This window comes from Periplaneta americana, chromosome 3 (genome assembly GCF_040183065.1).
Source record: "Periplaneta americana isolate PAMFEO1 chromosome 3, P.americana_PAMFEO1_priV1, whole genome shotgun sequence".
Classification (NCBI taxonomy): Eukaryota; Metazoa; Arthropoda; class Insecta; order Blattodea; family Blattidae; genus Periplaneta; species Periplaneta americana.
In genome coordinates this window covers 164,837,019-164,856,035 of record NC_091119.1, presented here as the reverse complement: position 1 = coordinate 164,856,035, position 19,017 = coordinate 164,837,019, and the positions used below count along the sequence as shown (strand labels likewise).

The 19,017-nt window shown below is 34.4% G+C and overlaps 1 protein-coding gene across 4 annotated transcripts in view; it reads left to right on the top strand.

The window, feature by feature from the left end:
* Window positions 1–18,188, top strand: part of LOC138696816 (tumor protein D54) — a 99,432-nt gene extending 81,244 nt beyond the window's left edge. For 2 of the 4 annotated variants that reach the window (XM_069822243.1, XM_069822240.1), the window contains exons 4-6: window positions 4,879–4,938; window positions 8,695–8,857; window positions 15,016–18,188. In XM_069822243.1, the coding sequence (XP_069678344.1) occupies window positions 4,879–4,938; window positions 8,695–8,857; window positions 15,016–15,162 (370 nt within the window). In that variant the 3' untranslated portion in view covers window positions 15,163–18,188. The remainder of the gene's footprint in view (window positions 1–4,878; window positions 4,939–8,694; window positions 8,858–15,015) is intronic. The other 2 variants (XM_069822241.1, XM_069822242.1) reach the window with 2 other exon arrangements.
* Window positions 18,189–19,017: the final 829 nt, after the last annotated feature.

Genomic DNA, 19,017 nt, shown 5'->3' with positions numbered 1-19,017 from the left:
GGGGCACATGGTAGCATAATAATAAAGACACCACTCTACCACTGCTACACTACAGATTGTCTATAAAGATGGGAGCCTTAACCTCCTACTATGTTATGGGCTTCCACGACCTATGATAGGGGCAATTTTACCTAATGTTTTACATAGATTGTGGGGGTAATGTTGTTCAAATGCCTAGACATTTGGCAACAAAGCCATTAGTCCTTTGTAGGGGTAATAATACATAATATACTTACTTACTTATGGCTTTTAAGGAACCCGGAGGTTCATTGCCGCCCTCCCATAAGCCCGCCATCGGTCCCTATTCTGTGCAAGATTAATCTAGTTTCTTATCATCATATCCCATCTCTCTTAAATCCATTTTAATACTTATCCCATCTGTGTCTCGACCTTCCGAAAGGTCTTTTTTCCTCCGGCCTCCCAACTAATGCACTATATGCATTTCTGGAAATAATTACATACATTATAACAAATCTGGCTTTCAGATAGCTCCCTGTAAAGCTCTTGTCAACCCAGTTGAGATATGTGGATAAAAAAAAAAAAGGGAATAAATTTTTCCCTTGAAATTATTCAAGTCAGCTTCACAGGGAGCTATATCTGAAAGTCAAATTTGTATAATACACGTTACTGTTGGTTAACAGAAAACCACAAATTTAAGTCACACAGAAAGTGTGCACTCAATGTTGGGTGTCTGATGTCTTGTCAACCCACTAGAGCAGTGGTCATCAGTAGGGACCGGATTTTTATGTAATATCAAGGTGTGAAATATGTATATATTTATGTAAGAAAAATAAGCTGAATATGTACCAAAATATGTAAAATCATGAAAATATGTAATATCAATATCTGGCAGGTATAGGATAGGTAAGACTCCAGTTGTGATTTCATAGAGTACCCGAGTGTTTTACCACACACTTGACACATTAATATTTTTCTATCTGTAGTGAAACTTCGTCCATCGCAATCCATGATTTTATTGTTGTCGTTAGGGTTGAAGATACAGGGGACATTTTCGTTAAAAACAATAAATAAACTCACTTGCACTTAATACTGTAAGTACTAAAACTAGAGAACTGAGTGAAATGAATGACAACAGTACTGCAAGCACTGTTTTGCTTTACTGGATTATGAGACCATAAGAGGAGATGTGGGACACATGCATTTTAGCTGCTTTCTGTAAGAAACAAAGTACCTACTAAAACCTCAAACTACAGGCATTTACAAATTGTTGTTTCAAAAGTGACATTCCTATCTCATTCAGAAGGATAGGATTATTCCAGCCGAGAACCATACTTTCTAATTGCTCGGAAAATCCCATTTCTGTATAGGTCTACGAAATTTAAAGTAATGAAATCAAGCAATAACCTAAAAAGCTATATTTTGATCTTTCAACATCTTTCCAGCTTCTTTTCAAAAGTCGGCTACTTTATTGTGGCTCATGTCAGACTTGACATAGGTTTTCCCTGGAAGGGTTAGGAAGAGGGTGGGTAAGGTTGCAAATTGCATGGGAATGGCTTTCTAAGACGTGTGCAGAACAATTGTAGTTCGAGACAAATCATGTCGTCCTCGTCCCACTCCACTGCATGAATGCAACGCTACTTTCGGAGTGATTTTTACAATATAAGATGTTTGTATGAGAAAGGTTTCCTTTTGTTCACTCATATTGACGTGGGCATATGGGGTCAGTGCCTCTATTATTTCCTGGAACTAAGGACGTTATGTTTTGTCTCGAAATATATCCTTTCTTGGATAGGTAAAAAGGCTTTTTAAATCAGTGTATTTCAAATTGTAAACTTCCCCACCAGGTTTTTTTTTTTTTTTGAGAAGTGAAAATGAATAAAACCCCTAAATATGTAGATTTATGTAATACCAAGCCATAATATGTAATATGGGGTAAATATGTGAAAATATGTAGTATCAAATTTTGATATATTAATGGTAATTACAAGATTCGCAATGATTTGTTATTTATATACAGTTAGATTGAAAGGCATATAATATGTAATTACATAAAAATCCGGTCCCTAGTCATCAGCATAGTGCACCCTCGGGCTAGCATTCCTTACCCGCAGATAAGACATTGCACTGGTGTGCATCCGTGATTGCTGGCGGGTATGTTTTCTCCCTCTCCCTTCTGCATACCCGTTACCCATTTCAGCAAGTGCTGACGACCACTGAACTAGAGGTATGTGGATAAAAATGGGAGTTCCTGGGTAGGTCAGCCAGTAGAGCATTGGCACACTCAAGCAAAGGTTCCAGGTACGATGCTTGGCTCCAGAACAATTTTTCCCTTGAAATGATTCAATTACATACAGTAGCATGCAAATTAATCAGAACAACGTAATTACTTATGCAAAAACACTCAAACGGGATAAAAAAAGGATCTAAGACATACCTCAGTAATCTATGTGGCCTCCCTTGTTCCTAATAACAGCTCTGAGACGATTTGGCATGGATTCCACTAATTTCCCACAAATATTCTTCATTTCTTCATCGCGAAACCATACACCAATGAGGGCAGAAATCATCTTCTCCTTTGTAGAACAATCCATTTTTTGCATTCTTCTTTTGCAAATTGACCACAAGTTCTCAATGGGGTTGATGTCGGGTGAGTTGCCTGGCCAGGGGAGTACCTGAATATTCTTCTTGTTGAAGAATTCTGTAGTTTTTCGAGACGTATGGCATGGTGCCAGGTCTTGTTGGAACACACCTCTGCCATCCGGAAATGATTTTTGCAGCTGGGGTACGATTCTGGTTTCCAATAAGTGAATATATTTGTTAGAATTCATCATTCCCTTGATAGGTATTAATGCTCCAGGCCCTTCATGTGTAAAACAGCCCCAAAACATTACTTCAGGGGGGTATTTGGTTGCTTGTTGGAGATGAGCTGCTGTTACTTTTTCGGATCCTTTCTGTACGTAAGAAACACGGTGGCCGTGGACCTCGAAATGAGACTCATCGGAAAAAAGTACATTCTTCCAGTCATTCACTGTCCAGTGTTGATGTAATTTTGCCCACATTAAGCGTTTTTTGCACATAACAGGGGTTAGCAGTTGCTTCTTAATAGGCTTATGAGCCCTTCGTCCAGCTTCCAAAAGCCTACGCCGCACTGTTGTGACGTGAATATTCGCCCCATTGGTAGCCATTAACTCACGGGTTAAGTCGACAGCAGTTAGTCTAGGATTTAATTTACTTTTCCTGACAATTAAACGATCATCTGCAGGTGAAGTCTTCCTTTTCCGGCCACAGTTTCCTTTTTTCTGGGGTGTGATGGATCCAGTCTCTCTGTATCGTTTTATGATCGAATTAACAGTAGCCAAACTGATGTGACATTCTGCAGCAATTTGCCTGTGTCATAGAAGAATGATCTGCTAATGTTATAATTTTAGACCGTTTTCGTGAAGCTGTATCCATTTGTGAAGACGACAGAATGTACACAGGATTGCAGTATTAAGTCTTCAACACAACTGAAATGCTTATAAGTACAAAACAACAGGCAAAATGTCACATATTATAAAAAAAAATAATGACAGACCTTCAACAATGGAATTACACGTACTACAGATGTCAATTAAAGCGGTATGAGCAGCTGTGAGGCCAACAATGACAGAAAATGTAAAAATATGTCGTGTTCGGATTAATTTGCACGCTACTGTATATTGTCACATTGTACACAGTGTAAACCTGTAGAATTGAGAGAGACTCACTGTTGCCTATACTATGTAACATACTAGACGAAGTCATCTGCACACTGAATTTATATGAACATGGGAATTAAATTAAGTTTTCGACATATGCAGATAATTTTTACCAAGAGAAAACGACATAAATTAAAGTTCTTGCTATGAAGTTATGTAATAATATAAATTTAACTGAACTATACAGAAAAAATGTATAGTGCTTTACGGACTTCTGAGCATTTACAGGTGGTAACTTGAAAGCCCATACATAAACTTTTTAAAAGGTATAAAATTGTTAACTTTAGAAATTCGGATGTGAACATGGTAAAATGAGAAATAAATATGCATATATACAAAAATTAAATGGATGTTTTTGCGTCCTAAAGGAACGATCTAAAAATAAGAATTCCATATTAATAAATTATTATCATATCTGTACTTTTGTTCTTGAATTTACCCTTATAATTAGTAATTAGTAAGGAACGAATTTCTAGATGCTAAAAAAAAAAAAAAAAGAGATTTAGAACTTTATAAAATTCAATTTAGGACTTTTAGGAGTTTAAATAAAATTAACAATGTCGTGTGTTTGGCAATGTAGAGTCTTTTTGCTGGACTAGTGGAAGGATTTTGTTCAAGTGAAATATTGAGAGTTGTTTCACAAAGAGGAAGGCAGAAAATAGGAAAGATTGGAGAATGCTGGGTTTGCAGTGAAAGATCTGCCCTTGGATAGAACACAAATGAATGAATTTCATTTTAATTTTTTCTTCACCTCTTATACCAATTTAATTTAGCTGTAGACTTTAATTTGTATTATAGCCAATGGGAGTCCGAGACTTCAAATATAGGTAGTTCTAAACCACTAACATTAAAAAAAAGTACGTTCATTAATTCTAGCTGAAGAGAATAATCGTAGCAATTATGGTGTGCAACGCAATGTATGGAGTAAAGATTAAAATGTGACTAATTGTTTAATGCTACAAATAGAGGTTTAAAGACAAAGGTGTTTGGGCACAATGTTAACTCTGCTTTGAATATCACAATAAAATTCACAATCAGAAAAATTGTTTGAGATTTGGGAATTTTTAGGTTTTACTTTCTTTTCTTTCTTTGCTTTTAATTGCTGTCTTTAATTCCATTAATTTTTGTTTTGCACTGCATGGTTTCTGTTCTGTTTCTTTCTATGGTTGGTATGAACCAGGTATCAGAATGTTGAAGGCAAGATAGGACAATTTAGCAGAGCAGTCGCTGATGCACCTATGTAAGTATTATGTGTGCTGCACTGCTTGTTTCTGCTTTGTATATTTGCAGTAGTATTTGTACTTTTAGATATGTTGAACAGAGTTGTAAATTTGTTTCAAATTTGACTACCCATAGGTTAAGTAATGGAAAAGTCAATATTTACTATAGATGTTCTAAACTAATTATAGTAAAAACAAAAAAAAAAAATCTCTCAAGCATTTTTATACCTGTACTTATTTTGGCAAAAAATATTTTTATGATAATTTTAAATCTGTTGATTTTGTTGTTTCCTGAAATAGAGCAATCTTATGCCATATTTCAGTTTGGAGGATTTTGGTTGGAGAAAATTTTTCTTTCTTATAACTCCCAGAACCCAGGATTTCTATGAAATTGGCAGTAGTGTTTGTTTCTGATGGCAAAGTGGTCAGAGAATTATGCTGACTTATCACTCTTCTCCAATGTCAGAAAAAAAAATTATGATTGTGTCTGCTTCGTGCGCTCCTCAAGTTTTCAAGGCCTGTAAATGAATGATGACCATGTACTTTCTATCTATAATATTAATATTTAAGTCATAAATGATTATATTTGGCTGCTAGTTATGCAACTTTCCTCAATAAATAAATGTTAAGCTTGCTTATGTATCTTCCGTGTAACTAAATTTATACAGAGTGTTCATAAAGTTTCGGTACTCAGTTTGTGAATTTATTACATGGACTAGGGCCTCTATATCACTTGAGTATTTATAAACTGACAAATATGTTACCTGTAGTGCATACTGTACATAGTGGATCACATCGTTCATACACCATCACAGTGATTCTCTGCCTACAAAGAAAGCAGAAGCTACTTAATTGGCTGGGAAAGTTATGGCATCCGTGTTCTGATAAGGAGATGATTGACTACCTAAGAAAGGGAGAACAATAACCGAAGAATATTATTCAAATCTCTACAGCAACTGAAAGAAATTCGCGAGAAGAGACCAAGTATAGCCAAGAAGAAGGTATCGTTTCATCACGACAATGCACCTGCTCATACGTCTGCAATCGTGGTTGCTAAACTACACGAACTATGCTTCGAATTGTTGCCGCACCCCTCTCCACCCATTCACCAGATATGTCACCCTCAGACTTCTTTCTTTTTCCAAAACTCACTTGGCAGGGAAGAAACTTTCATTAGATGAAGAGGTTATCGCAGCAACAGAAGGCTTTTTTGCAGACTTCGAGGAATTTATGTACAAGGAGCAGCATTGCAGCACTGGTGGACCAAATGTGTTGAGAAATAAAGATTGTGTCAGAATAATCCTAGTTTAAGTTTTGTGTCAGCTATGAACTTTTCAAACAACTCTCATGAAATTGGTGCACTCAAATCAGGGGAACGTGGTGGCCAAAGACTTTTATGAGAGGACCACCAAAAAAGCTCTTTAACATTTTCTTAGTTTGATAGAAGTGTGATGTGTTGTACTATCCCACTGAAACCAACAGATGTTCATCAAGTTCTAACAAAGCCACAAGCTGTTAAGCAATATCTCTGTATACAGCACATTCTAATGTAGTATCGAAAACAATAGTGCCATAATGCTCCGATGTGATACATTATGTCAAACACAGATTTTCTGAGAATAAAGTGGAACCATGTGTAAGACTTGGGGATTTTTTGCTGTCCAAATTTGTGTGGTATGAGACTTGATGTAGCCATTCAAGTCAAACAGTGCTATGTTACCATATCTCCAAACACCTCTGATATGATTTACATGACAATTAGGTCTGTACTTATAGAAAAAAATACCTTCAGATGGCATAGAATTCTCATTGTAAATTGACAAATTGTTTGCTACACATACTTTTTCGAAGTTACTATTGCGTCACGTCATCTCTTCGCAGTCTTAATCTGTTCTACATAGATGCCAAATATCTTAACATAAACTACAGCTGCACATCTTTTACCATTAATATTATCAAATTCTGAGTTTGGGACTTTATGGACACATTATAAACACTTTAAAAACATTTGTTCTTGTACACCAGTCCACTATCTTTAGAGAATTAATAAAAATTCCTAAGTGTAAACCATATTTAATCCATGCACACATACTAACGCCCATGGACGATATTCGTACAATTTATGCTTGATTAGTAGTTACAATAATTTACTGTTGTTAAGTGAATCAGTACATGAAATCATGATTCTAGTAAATTTAGATAGACCTGACCGATATTCGAATCTATGTAATGTAGATAAGAAGAAATAGCTACTATTTATTCTAAGGATTATTAAGTTCAAGAATATAAATCTGTGGCCGGGAGGAGAAAGGTCTTAAGTAAAAATTTTATACTTTTCAGGAAACCAGTAGAAAGATTTAAATTGATTTCAATTATAGAGTTTTTTAATTAAGAGGTTTTTCCTGGATATTATTTGTTTATATTTCTTCTAAAATAGGTAATGTTGCTCATTTAACAATTTTTTTGATTATTTAACAAAATAGCCGTACTTAAGCCCTTTTAAGACTAGAACCCAAACTGAGTAGAAGGGACTATTTAAACGTAAGACCTTTTTCATGTCAAAATAAATGAGAAATGTAAATTATTAGGAATGCAAAATGGGTCTTAAACAATTATAGGACTGTTTATCCTGGTGCTTAAAGTTTTAAAAGGAAAGGGCATCAGTATGTCATAAAATGGCTAAAATACAAGTTAGACCTTTTTAATAGGGAAACATGGAAAGTAAACATGTGATGGTTTGTAAGGAATAAAGTATTAAATATTCTTAAGTCCTTTATTCTGTGTGTGCTCGATTCAAACAGTACTTAAGACATTTGGTAACACTCTATAAATCCAGTCAGCAGTCTTATTTGACTTCAGCCGTTTTACCAGATTGTAGAGAATTGTTTCCGCTTTCAGAATATATAAAAATCTCATTTTAACAAAAAATTGACTTAAGACCTTTTTCCTCCCGGCCACAGAAATATGAGACACATCGGATGCTGATATTCAGTAAATACGTTTTCTGTATAACATGATTTCATTTCTGAGACTTGTTTAATCTTGAATAACTATTTTGTGCTTATAATGTGAGAGCAAATTTTCTTCAAAGGCTGAAGATTTATATGTAACAATGATTTTAAAGATTTTAATTTGGAATGAATTTTGTGGCATATTTTCTTTAAAATGTTTTACCACATAATTTATATTTAAAATGAGTTTTCTCATGTTTTATAAATTGCAAAAATATTTATGTATCACATACTAGAACAATAAAAAAAGAAACACACTTACGTGGTACCTTCATTCGCATTGTTTGACCGAAACTTAAATCATTCTTTGATTCAGTTGAATGTTAATATTCAAATTTTGTCCTAATGGTGTACATTGAATAAGTGTTCATTAATTTTAACAGTAGTGATGCTTGTGTTGAAAGTTTGTTTTTAATTAAATTTATTTTAAATATTTTAAGTTATTTGTTATTTTGAAGTTTTTAAAGTGGAAATGTGATTATAACTTATATTTCTCGTACTTTTTTTCATGCATACGAAATTCATCAGTACTAACAGTATCTTCTTATGTTATACTGTAAAGAAACCATTGTGAGGAGTTAAAAATGAAAGCTGATGAATGAAATTTTTCAATAAAAAAAGAGAAAAAGTAAAGATTGATAACAGTTCGTAATTAGTACGGAATATTACTCATTCTATAAGATGTATTCTTTTTTAATGATTACAAAATGTTAACTTTTTATAGTTGTGTGTCTTCTCTTTATTACTGATCTATTTCTGTTTTAGCTACCAGAAAACAGAGTCTGTAATAAAGACAACAGCAGAGAAGACCACCTCTTTGCTGGGTGGATTTGGATCAAGTGTTACTTCGAAAATTGGTCAGCTCAAGAATTCAGAATCTTTCCGCTCTTTTGAAGAGAGAGTGGGTTCAGCATATGAAAATGTAAAGGTAAAATAACATAATTCCTTATATTAAGTTCATTTCTGTATTAGTGATTTAATTCTTTGTCTTATAAGTGCTTATAATAGGCCTATATCTGAAACTAGAATTATGGGGGAAAAGAAGACAGATTTAATTGTAAATTCGTCGTCTTTCTGTCCTATATACTAGCATTTATGAAAGAATTCTCTAAACTTCGTCCAGTTACAATTTCTATTTTAGATTCAAAGTATTGTGACTTTTAATTCACAACAATAATGTTACTTTTATTTACAACAATAATGGCTTTCTATATTTATGAATTTAAACACTCCTGTCAACAATGGGTATTTCACTCCACATAGCAATACAGTATTCGTTATTACACTCCACAAACGACAATGACAATTCACTTGGATTATTGAGAACAACAATGTACTCCTAATCTCAACTAATGTTCACAAAGCACTATTTACAAAACAAAACTGTCAGTTCTCAGTTCACAGTTCGTTTGCCTTGGCTAGTTCTTCTAGCTCATTCACTCAAGTTCACAGTATATCGAACCCAAGACTTCCAGAGACAGTCCACTGCACTCGAACTCAAGACTTCCAGCCGTGTTGCTTCCACCTGGATGCTCACTGCTGCTTCACAAACTCACTCAAGTCGAACCCCAGTCTCGAAGGCTGCTTCACAAAAACTGACTGGCTTGCTGTCCAAATTACATGGCTTTGGCCTTCTTTGCATCTTATATTTATTACCATATCACACATTCTCGACGTTTCTACAACAATCTGTCTTCGGGAATAATCTGTTACTGGAAACGTCTCGAATTTCTCCACTTCTGCCGCAGTTGGCCTCCTTCCCCTCTCGGAATGCAGACGTTCCCCTTACGTCCGTCCCCTCCAGTCCATGCGGCTGCAGTCTCCTTACCCTTTGCCGCGCCGCCTATCTTCTCGCGCGCCCTGCCTTCTGTGGGACACGTGATCGACTCCCGAGGCAGCAAGAACTTTCCATCATGGTTGCCACAGTATTAAATGCCAAATTAACGATGTACAGAACCACCTCATCAACGAACAACTCCAAAATTTATTTTCATATTATTAATAACACTATATTCTACACTGCATTTTGTATCTGTTAAGGTCTTAATCAAGAATCTGAGTAAATTTTTCAGTGGAGTGTCCAAGTATTTGTACACCTTTCCTTGTGTTCATAATAGTGCAACAGGACTCTAGAGAATTTTACCGAACTTATCTTTTTGCATATTTCTTCACAACCTGGAGTGACATCATCAGAGTTTGTAGTTCTTCCTGGAACAGATCTGACTGCAGCAGTATTACGGGACAGTTTAATTGCATTGTAAAGAGGAAAGTAATTTCCTATTAAACATCCACGAAGTCATTTTAGGATCATCCTGATATATCAATATTCCTTTTCCATATGTGGAAGTGTACTCTAAGTATTCAATATTTCTTGCTGTAAATATTTTCTAATTTGGTGTCCTGACACCATGAGATAGAATCTTTACAATATGGGATTCGCAAGATAGACAAAGAATCCAGAATTTCATAATTAAAATCTCGATAATTGTGGAGGATTTCATCATCTACATCAAGCATGCCAAAACCCTGCACATTGTGCAGTAGTCTCTGTGCGATGTGCACTTTCTATTCCTCTGCCTGGAGAGAGTGAATCGCCTTGGAGGGGAACGCGACGGGGCTATACAGACCTGCAACAGCATATCATCTTCTGTTTCAGTAACGCAGTTTCAGTACGGGTACTGATTTGACTGTGTCTGTGAATGAATTATGATAAATGAAGTGAGGAATTCACAGATAACGAAAAAGAAAAATTACGAATCATATAACATAATTGTTATAATGTTTTCCTCAGCCAACAATAATTATTTTAAAATGAAAGGCTTTCATCAGCCCATGTCGAGGTAAAAGCGTTCTGACAGTGTAGAGGAGATTACTAAAGTTCTCAAAATATGATATTGCCAGCACTTATTTCTTAATCAGTACTCTAACGGTGAAACGAACTTGACAATGACTTTGTTTTGGAGTCTGTACTAACACAGCCATCAAAGATTAGACGACTTACGACTTTCATTTCATAAGCTGGTAAGTGATGAGAATATAGTGAGGAATACATGTAAGGCTCATGAGGTTGTAAGGAGCGAAGAAAGCAACTATTTGCAAGGCGGATATAATGGCAAATTTTCCATCTCATGTCACTATATTATGCTAATATACTTACATTAATAAATGTTTAAACCTGACATAAATAGAATATCGTCGCTTCACAGCTTGTGAACTACACTTTTAATTTCTTTCAGTAACACTCCCAACTTGTCGATACTTGCACTCAATGTTTTCCAAATAAACTATAGGCCTATGTGAATTTAAATTCTAAGCTTAATTTATATTGTTTATTAATATTACTGTTAATTTATACTGACATACAGCAAGGAAATTATTTCAGTATAAAAACTTCACAATGTCCTACTGCATGTAATTAATTAGGAGTATATTTTCTTCAATATTTGTGTACCAATGGTCCCAGTAAATAACAATGCATGACGAACAATGAAATAATAGGGTCTATTACTTTAAAATAATTAGTACCTACTACGTAAAATGAAATACTTGTTTGTTTTTTATTGTTTCGAAATTACTGCAATAATCGTTTTCTTCAAATACTATATAAAAATCATATTAATAAATTATGCTTTACAAACCACTACTTTGTGAAGTATAACTGAGTAAGCCTAAAGTTTCTTATATTACAATTATCAAATATAGACACTGATAATAACCGTATTTTTTTTTTCCTTCTGCTAAGTGTGTTTATAATGTCCAAATGTCTATTTAATCCAACCCTAGAAGCACAGAATAGATTATTATACACCCCTCCAGCTAAGAACGGGTAAGAGCAACGCTCGAATGATGCAGTCTGCACAGACCGGCGATCTGCGCACGTAACTGCACATTTAGAGTCTGATTTCTGGCATGCCTGATCTACATGCTGTAACTATTTAAGCCTCCCATTATGCACAAGTGCCAGTTGTTGGTTCGCCTCAGTAGCAGGAGGCAAGATTTTTCTGATTAGGCACTGCTGATGCATCTCTGATTCACTGTAGCCATTAAGCCTTTGAAGGTCGTATACAGGAGATTTGCTTTTGAATATGATAAGAATAAAAATGAGTGTGTATTGTATACTAAACTGTTTTTAGTAAATACTCTTGTTGGTAAGAATAAAAAGATTTGAGTATCTACTCATTTTTGATTACATACTCATAAAATGGGAGCATAGCAGAATGTGGTCAAGTGTCCATCTTGCAAGGAATTTGTAGGTATACTCATGTTTGGTAAGAATAAATGCTAATAATTATATTCTTATTTTTATAAGTTCGTTCTCATTTTATTTTGAGAATGTTTGTTGCAGGCTCAGTTCTGAGTATTGTTGATTTGTGTTCATTTTAAGGTTGTCTGAAAAAAAAAATGGCAGACTTTATGAACGATGTAGTTCCTTATGGAATGTATACAAAAAGACGTGAAGATATGGATTCAAAAAACTAAAGCCTTTAAAGCATCACAAAAGTGAATATAGAATGGTTAAACACATACAGTAAAGCCTCGATAAGACGCGCCTGCTTATTACACTATCCTGTGTAATACGCTTTTTTTGACCGGTCCCTGCACATTTCATATATAACTCCTTTATAAAATACCCCGTTTGTTGCGCTCAAGTCCCGCATAATACGCGGTTTTTGTGGAATATTTTCGATGTAATTTTCAGCAGTGTACTGTAACAGCAATGAAACATCTTGTCATTGAAATCACTGGTGCCATTAACCTGAAAAGTATTGGTATTCGACCCTTTACCTGCACATTTAAACCTTCATACTTCATACCTTAATATACCCGACCCTCTTGTTATGCTCTCTTATTCGACTCCTTATCTGCGTGGTTAAAGCCTACATACAGTTACAATACCCCACCCTCTTGCTAACCCTCTCTCTCAAACAACATTCCTCACTCGGCTGTAATAAAATTCTGGAAATTTTTGCTGGGCAGTTTGTTGTTCTTTTGTGTATTGAAGTGTCTGTGAATGTGATTACAATGAGTGTTAAACGAAACGCCCTTTCTGTGTCGGAAAAATTGGAAATCTTACGAAAGTACGATGAGAACAGTAACTTACTCTTACTCAGAAACAACTCTCTGATGCATTAGGAATCCCATCATCGACATTAAGAACGATAATAAAAAATCGCGACTCAATCACTACAGCTGCGACGTTGGGAGGATGTATTCGCAGAAACTGAAGTGTGGTAAACATGAGGACTTGGAGAATATGCACACGGCAAACAACTATAAATGGCTTTCCCGCCTCCCCCCCCCCCCCCGAAAGAATTAAGTACAGTACATATTGTAAATGTCTTTGACGTACAGTACAGTAATTACATAATGGAGTAATACTGTATTACCTTTCATAAATAATGTATTTCAATAAATAAAAATGCCAATAGATAAGTCAAAATTAGTATACCCGCCTAATACACAGTCCCGGTTAATACACGTTTTACATCTGGTCCCTTGAACAAAGTCTTATTGGGGTTTTACTGTATTTGTTCTTCATAAAAAAACATGGCCTGTAAAATATGAATGACTATCAAATTATAAGGTTACATTGTATTGTTAATTATAATTAATAATTACAGTGCATTTTGTAAAATATAAATTACGAAATGCAATAACTTGTGACTTTAAAATTATATGTAAATATATATATAGGCTATACTTATAAAACTGCTTCCTAATAAAAATACCATACTATTAACACACTGGAATTCTACAAATGGATTGTAATCTCCATCCAACATCATGTTAATGGCGGTTTCTCAGTAGTATTATTTTCTTGTTTCCTGTTTTATTAATAATAATAAATTTAGCTTCCCTTATGAAAAGATTGCCAGATTTGACAAAGCGTATTGCATATAATTTGGAAACACACCCTAAAAGGTAAAATGATATACATTTGAAACGGTTAGGAAATCGAATATACAAAATGTCAGAAAAATTTACATCTAATTAGCGTTTGTGTTCATTTACAGTTAAGAAAGGGGAAAAAAATATCATCAGATAGGTTAGAATGATTTGAATGCCATATACCGCGAGAAAAATAATAGTACGGATTTATTGGCATTGATATCTAAACCAATCAACAGCCATCGGTTAAGATAACTTGAAATTTCCATTATCACTCCCATACAAATGATTTCTCAATATCTGAACTGATCCTTTGAGGGCACTAATGGCTATTTCCTTCACAATGCTGTGTGTTAGCCCCAGGTTTTTACATTTGTTGGCAAAGAAGGAGGGTATGGTACCTCGTGCTCCCACCATCAGACCTATTACATCAATGTGGGACAGGCTATATTTATCTTTATAGAACGGGATTGTTGGTTCATAGATCCGTTTCTTTTCACTGTCCACCTCATGCGGATGATCTGCATGTGTCTCAAATCTGATGGTGGGATCGAGAATTTATGCCGAGTTGTTCTTAATGGCAATGATATCAATTTGCCGAACACTTCCTTGTGTGGCTAGTCCCTGCACCTCTTGATGGACTGTAAACCCTACTTCCTTCAGTGCCTTGGCCAGCATAGAATGGACAGCATGGTGACTTTTCTGATTCATTCTCTCTTTCATGTTATTGATTGATGAATTGATTGTTTATTTATTTGTTTGTTTGTTTATCTATTTATTTGTTTGTTTATTTGTTTGTTTATTTGTTTATTTATTTGTTTATTTGTTTATCAAAACACAAAACACTACAGCATGCCGACAGTATGTGAAAGTCTATAAAAAAAATTGAGGATCACAGTGTGATGTGGTCAAAGAAGTAGATGACACAAGTATATACTGACATTTAAATGTTCAAGAAGGCTGTTGAGATGAGTATACAATATATTCGCGTTAGGTAGAATGTTTTTATTCTTACGAAAATGATTGTTTTAGTGTTTATGTTACGAGTATATAGTCTCAGGAAGTGCTCGTACTCGTAAGTACAAACCTTGAGAAAGTACTCAAGTTTTATTCTTACTACCCAATATGTTTTTGTACCAACATTGTCATTGTTTTATTGTTCTTAGATACTAATGCAACAGAATTCTCTTGTTACAGACGAAGGTTGTAACATCACGCTCGAATTCCACTCAGAGCTTTGATGAAGCCCTGCGAGAAGCAGAAGCAAATCGCAAGGTTAACAACGGATCAGTGGCCACACCGGCAACTACTCCTACTATACCCGAAGACAGGCCTCTCTCTTAAACAATGATAGACTTATGCCGCTTGCAAACACTGGGTTTGGTTATAAAAACACTTCAGGTTGATTTAATGTGATGCAGAGAAGTTCTTGTTTGTGTATAATAAAATAATTTTCCATGTTATTTAACTTCCACAACAGAATGCTCAGAGGGAATTTTTTAATTATATATCATAATGACAATCTTGTAAGTGTCAAATCTAACTTGATATTTGAGTAATTACATAATGCATTTGATAACAAGCAAATGTTAAATCTCAATTTTATTTTCACTGTTAAGCTAAACCCAGATCAATCTTGCTATTAGTAAAGTTTGCGTAAGATGTACATGTTATATTTGTTCCGCATATCTGCTCCTTGTCTGTAGACAATAAACGAATCTCATTATACTGACATCGTAACTGTTGCTTGTCTGTGTGATGAAACTAATGTAAGATTGATTTTTCAGATGAAGTTGGGACGTTTCATTAATCATTTTTATTAGAAATAGATAAATATGATAACATACAATTAGAATGTTCTTTAGAATAGGTGGGGGGAGGGGGGGGAGAAACAAAATTGTTTACATTGATAACCAAGCATTTACTTGAAGATTTCTTTGCATCTCATTTCTTCAACTGAAGAGGAGTTAAAAGCTCCTGTAATATTAATGGTTCCTCAATTAATTTACAGAAGTATGGAGGAAGGGAGAGAAAACTTTGATTAGATTTTTATATATTATCCATCCTTGTAAGTTCGTCATAATATACTAAAACCATGTTATTAGAATTTAAGAACGGAATACCTTGTTCTAAACTTAATCGTGTTTCGAATGTTCATATGAATGAAAAATTACTGTTCTCGTATTTTGGTGGATTATATACTGGACGCAAACTGAATGTAATACAATCTTTCATTCTGAGTCTTATCGAATGTCATAAAATCTGAAGTTGGTTTGAGGTCCAAGAATGAGTATTGCATCTCAGAGATGTCTGAGATACTCAGTACTTGAATGTTGGACTATATTTCCAAAGTGTATTGATGGCATCAGTAAAAAGCATGGACAAAGTTGTTATGCATGTAATATCTTGCTGTGATAATGTATTGCATCTCATTCTTTTTCTGGTAGCCAAAAAATTTAAGTCTATATTTTTGCAAGTATTCAATATAAAAGAAAGAATGCAGCGTTAATTTTTTTTTTTTTTCGTAAAACATTAGATAAGCATAGGGCTTATATATGGAAGTAATTTCGTTAGGATGACTTATTGTGCAATTTTCCAGGAAGTAGTAACTGTTAAAACAGAACTGTTCAAAGTTTCGGGTGTAAGGAAATGGCATGTATCTTTCCAGTGGTGTGCTAATACGTCACCACTGAATTAGTAATCATTTTGATGCGAAAGTTCTATCTTCCTGTATATTATAGGTAAAGGTTTTGATCTGAGCAGCCTTTTACAAAAGAGTAGCTATATTGAAGATTAAAAATTTACGTATTTGTGAGTGGATTTTTAAGGTATTGAAAGAGATATTTAGTGTTACATGAAATATTATTATTCAGTCATATAGAGGATTTTACTATATAATATTTATTTTTTATGTGCCTTGGCTTAGAGTTTATCTCTTAAAAATTGCAGCTCACATAAAGGACTTTTGATCTCTCTTGCCTCGGTACATGGTTTTTCTTACAGGTGGTGAACAGGCTTCTTATAATAATGTTGGTGGTTTCCATACCAAAACGGTCTTTGCATTCGGCAAGTATGATATGTGTATTGAATGTTCAAGAAATCTCCATCCAATGGGCCTTGCTTCAGTAAATAGCTATAATCTTAAGTGAAATGAATCAGGTATATATTTTCACAAGATTATCTTTAACAATTTCTGCCTTATTACGTGAAAGGAAAGAAATGTATCAATCAGTATATTTGCTGCATATTTTTTTTTTCTTTCCAGTATTTAACTTAATGGAAGTATGAAAATGATTAGAGTATGTTCACATATGCAGAAGAATAAATTTTATATAGTTTGTTATAATATTAATAATAGCAGACAGTTCAGTTAACAGAAATTAACTACTTCGAGATTAAATTATTAGCGAACGAGACTGGTTGATATTTAATTTCAGAGATGTAGCTTGTGGGGTTGGGTAATTTTCAGGTGAAAGCTGTCAATTACGTCAGAATCTAGACTTAGGTGCGGATTGTAGTAAGGCTCGCAGCGGACATACTGTCCAAAGAAATAATCCATTTATGACACAATTTTATCATTAAGATGTATGTAATCTTGCTTTAGGGTAAGTGTAATGTTATCTCTCTATTACATGGAGGAATGTAACTGACCAGTTTCGCTACTTGGCATTGGGTCTGTTAGCAGTATAATACTACAGAACTGGTTGGTTGAAGTTTCCTTTCTGACTGACAGTAATTCAGAATGTTATAATATGTAATTTTTTAAGTATTACTTTGTTTCCAACTGATGCACATTGAATCAGAACACAGATAAATTTCTCTAATGTAATGTTGATAATTTGCGCTTTATAGCTTGTGTTATCTGAAATTTTAGATTTTCATCTTTATTACATTTTTTAACTGTGTATGGTCATGAAATATAGCATAAAATTTTATTTGCATAATACATATACGTGAGTTCTGAAATCGTTTCACTACACATTGAGTCTGTCCCTTAATACATTGTTCCACACAGCTGCACTGAGAGTAGTTGCTTGTACATTATAGTTTTTGTTTACAGTAACTTTTAAGTTTCAATTTATTGTCTCCCTTGTTTGGACTCATTATACATCTAGAGATCAAACTTGGGTTTTTAATTCGTTTATAAATATTGTTTTAAATCTCTATTAATTTTCTTCGAGGTATTAATTTGTTAAACATAGATTAAATTTACACTGATACTTTATACTCTTAGTTAAGTGCAATAGTTGGTAAGTTCTTCATTGTCGGACATCACTTTGTATTATAATATTTATTTTATTCCTAAAACTAGGAGAAAGAACTGTGTACTGTGTGCTTTTCAACTGGTAAATAAACAATAAATAAATTCATGTAGTATACATTTACTTTCAGAGATCTACCTACTGGGGGACTGTTTTACCTCTGGGTTCTTGTACTATGGTAAGCTTTTTGGTTATGCTTTGAGTGTACATAAAGAGAAATATATAGCATTTCCAAAGCAAAGTCAAAAGACAAAGCCATAGCATTTGTGGAGGTGTATCAAATGCAATCAAAGGATCAAACCTTTGGCAAAAAGTGTAAACTCTATCAGTGTGGAGGTGTATCAAATGCAATCAAAGGATCAAACCTTTGCAAAGAGTGTAAACTCTATTATTGTGGAGTTGTATCAAATGCAATCAAAGGATAAAACCTTTGGCAAAGAGTGTAAACTCTATTATTGTGGAGTTGTATCAAATGCAACCAAAGGATCAAACCTTTGGCAAAGAGTGTAAACTCTTATTATTGTGGAGTTGTATCAAATGCAACCAAAGGATCAAACCTTCGGCAAAGAGTGTAAACTCTATTATTGTGGAGGTGAATCAAATGCAATCAAAGGATCAAAGAGTGTAAACTCTATTTGTTGCTTTGCATTTTCTCTGTTTCGGCTTCAGTTCGCCTCTTCAGCTAGAGAAGTGTGTTGACAAAAATTCTGTCGATCACTATTCTAGGACAGAGTGGAGAAGGAAAGATCTCTAGCGAGAAATTCCAAATTGTAGAGTAGAAATATATAGTAAGAAACGGTTGACAAATTATTTTTTTCTTTTTTGAATCCAATGGCAGATACTTGACTTCTTGTGTCATTCACCCAAGCAACTGTGAGTGACTTGTCTACAATGAAAATCTTCATGCCACCATAGGCGTTAAGTGAGATGTGGTCCA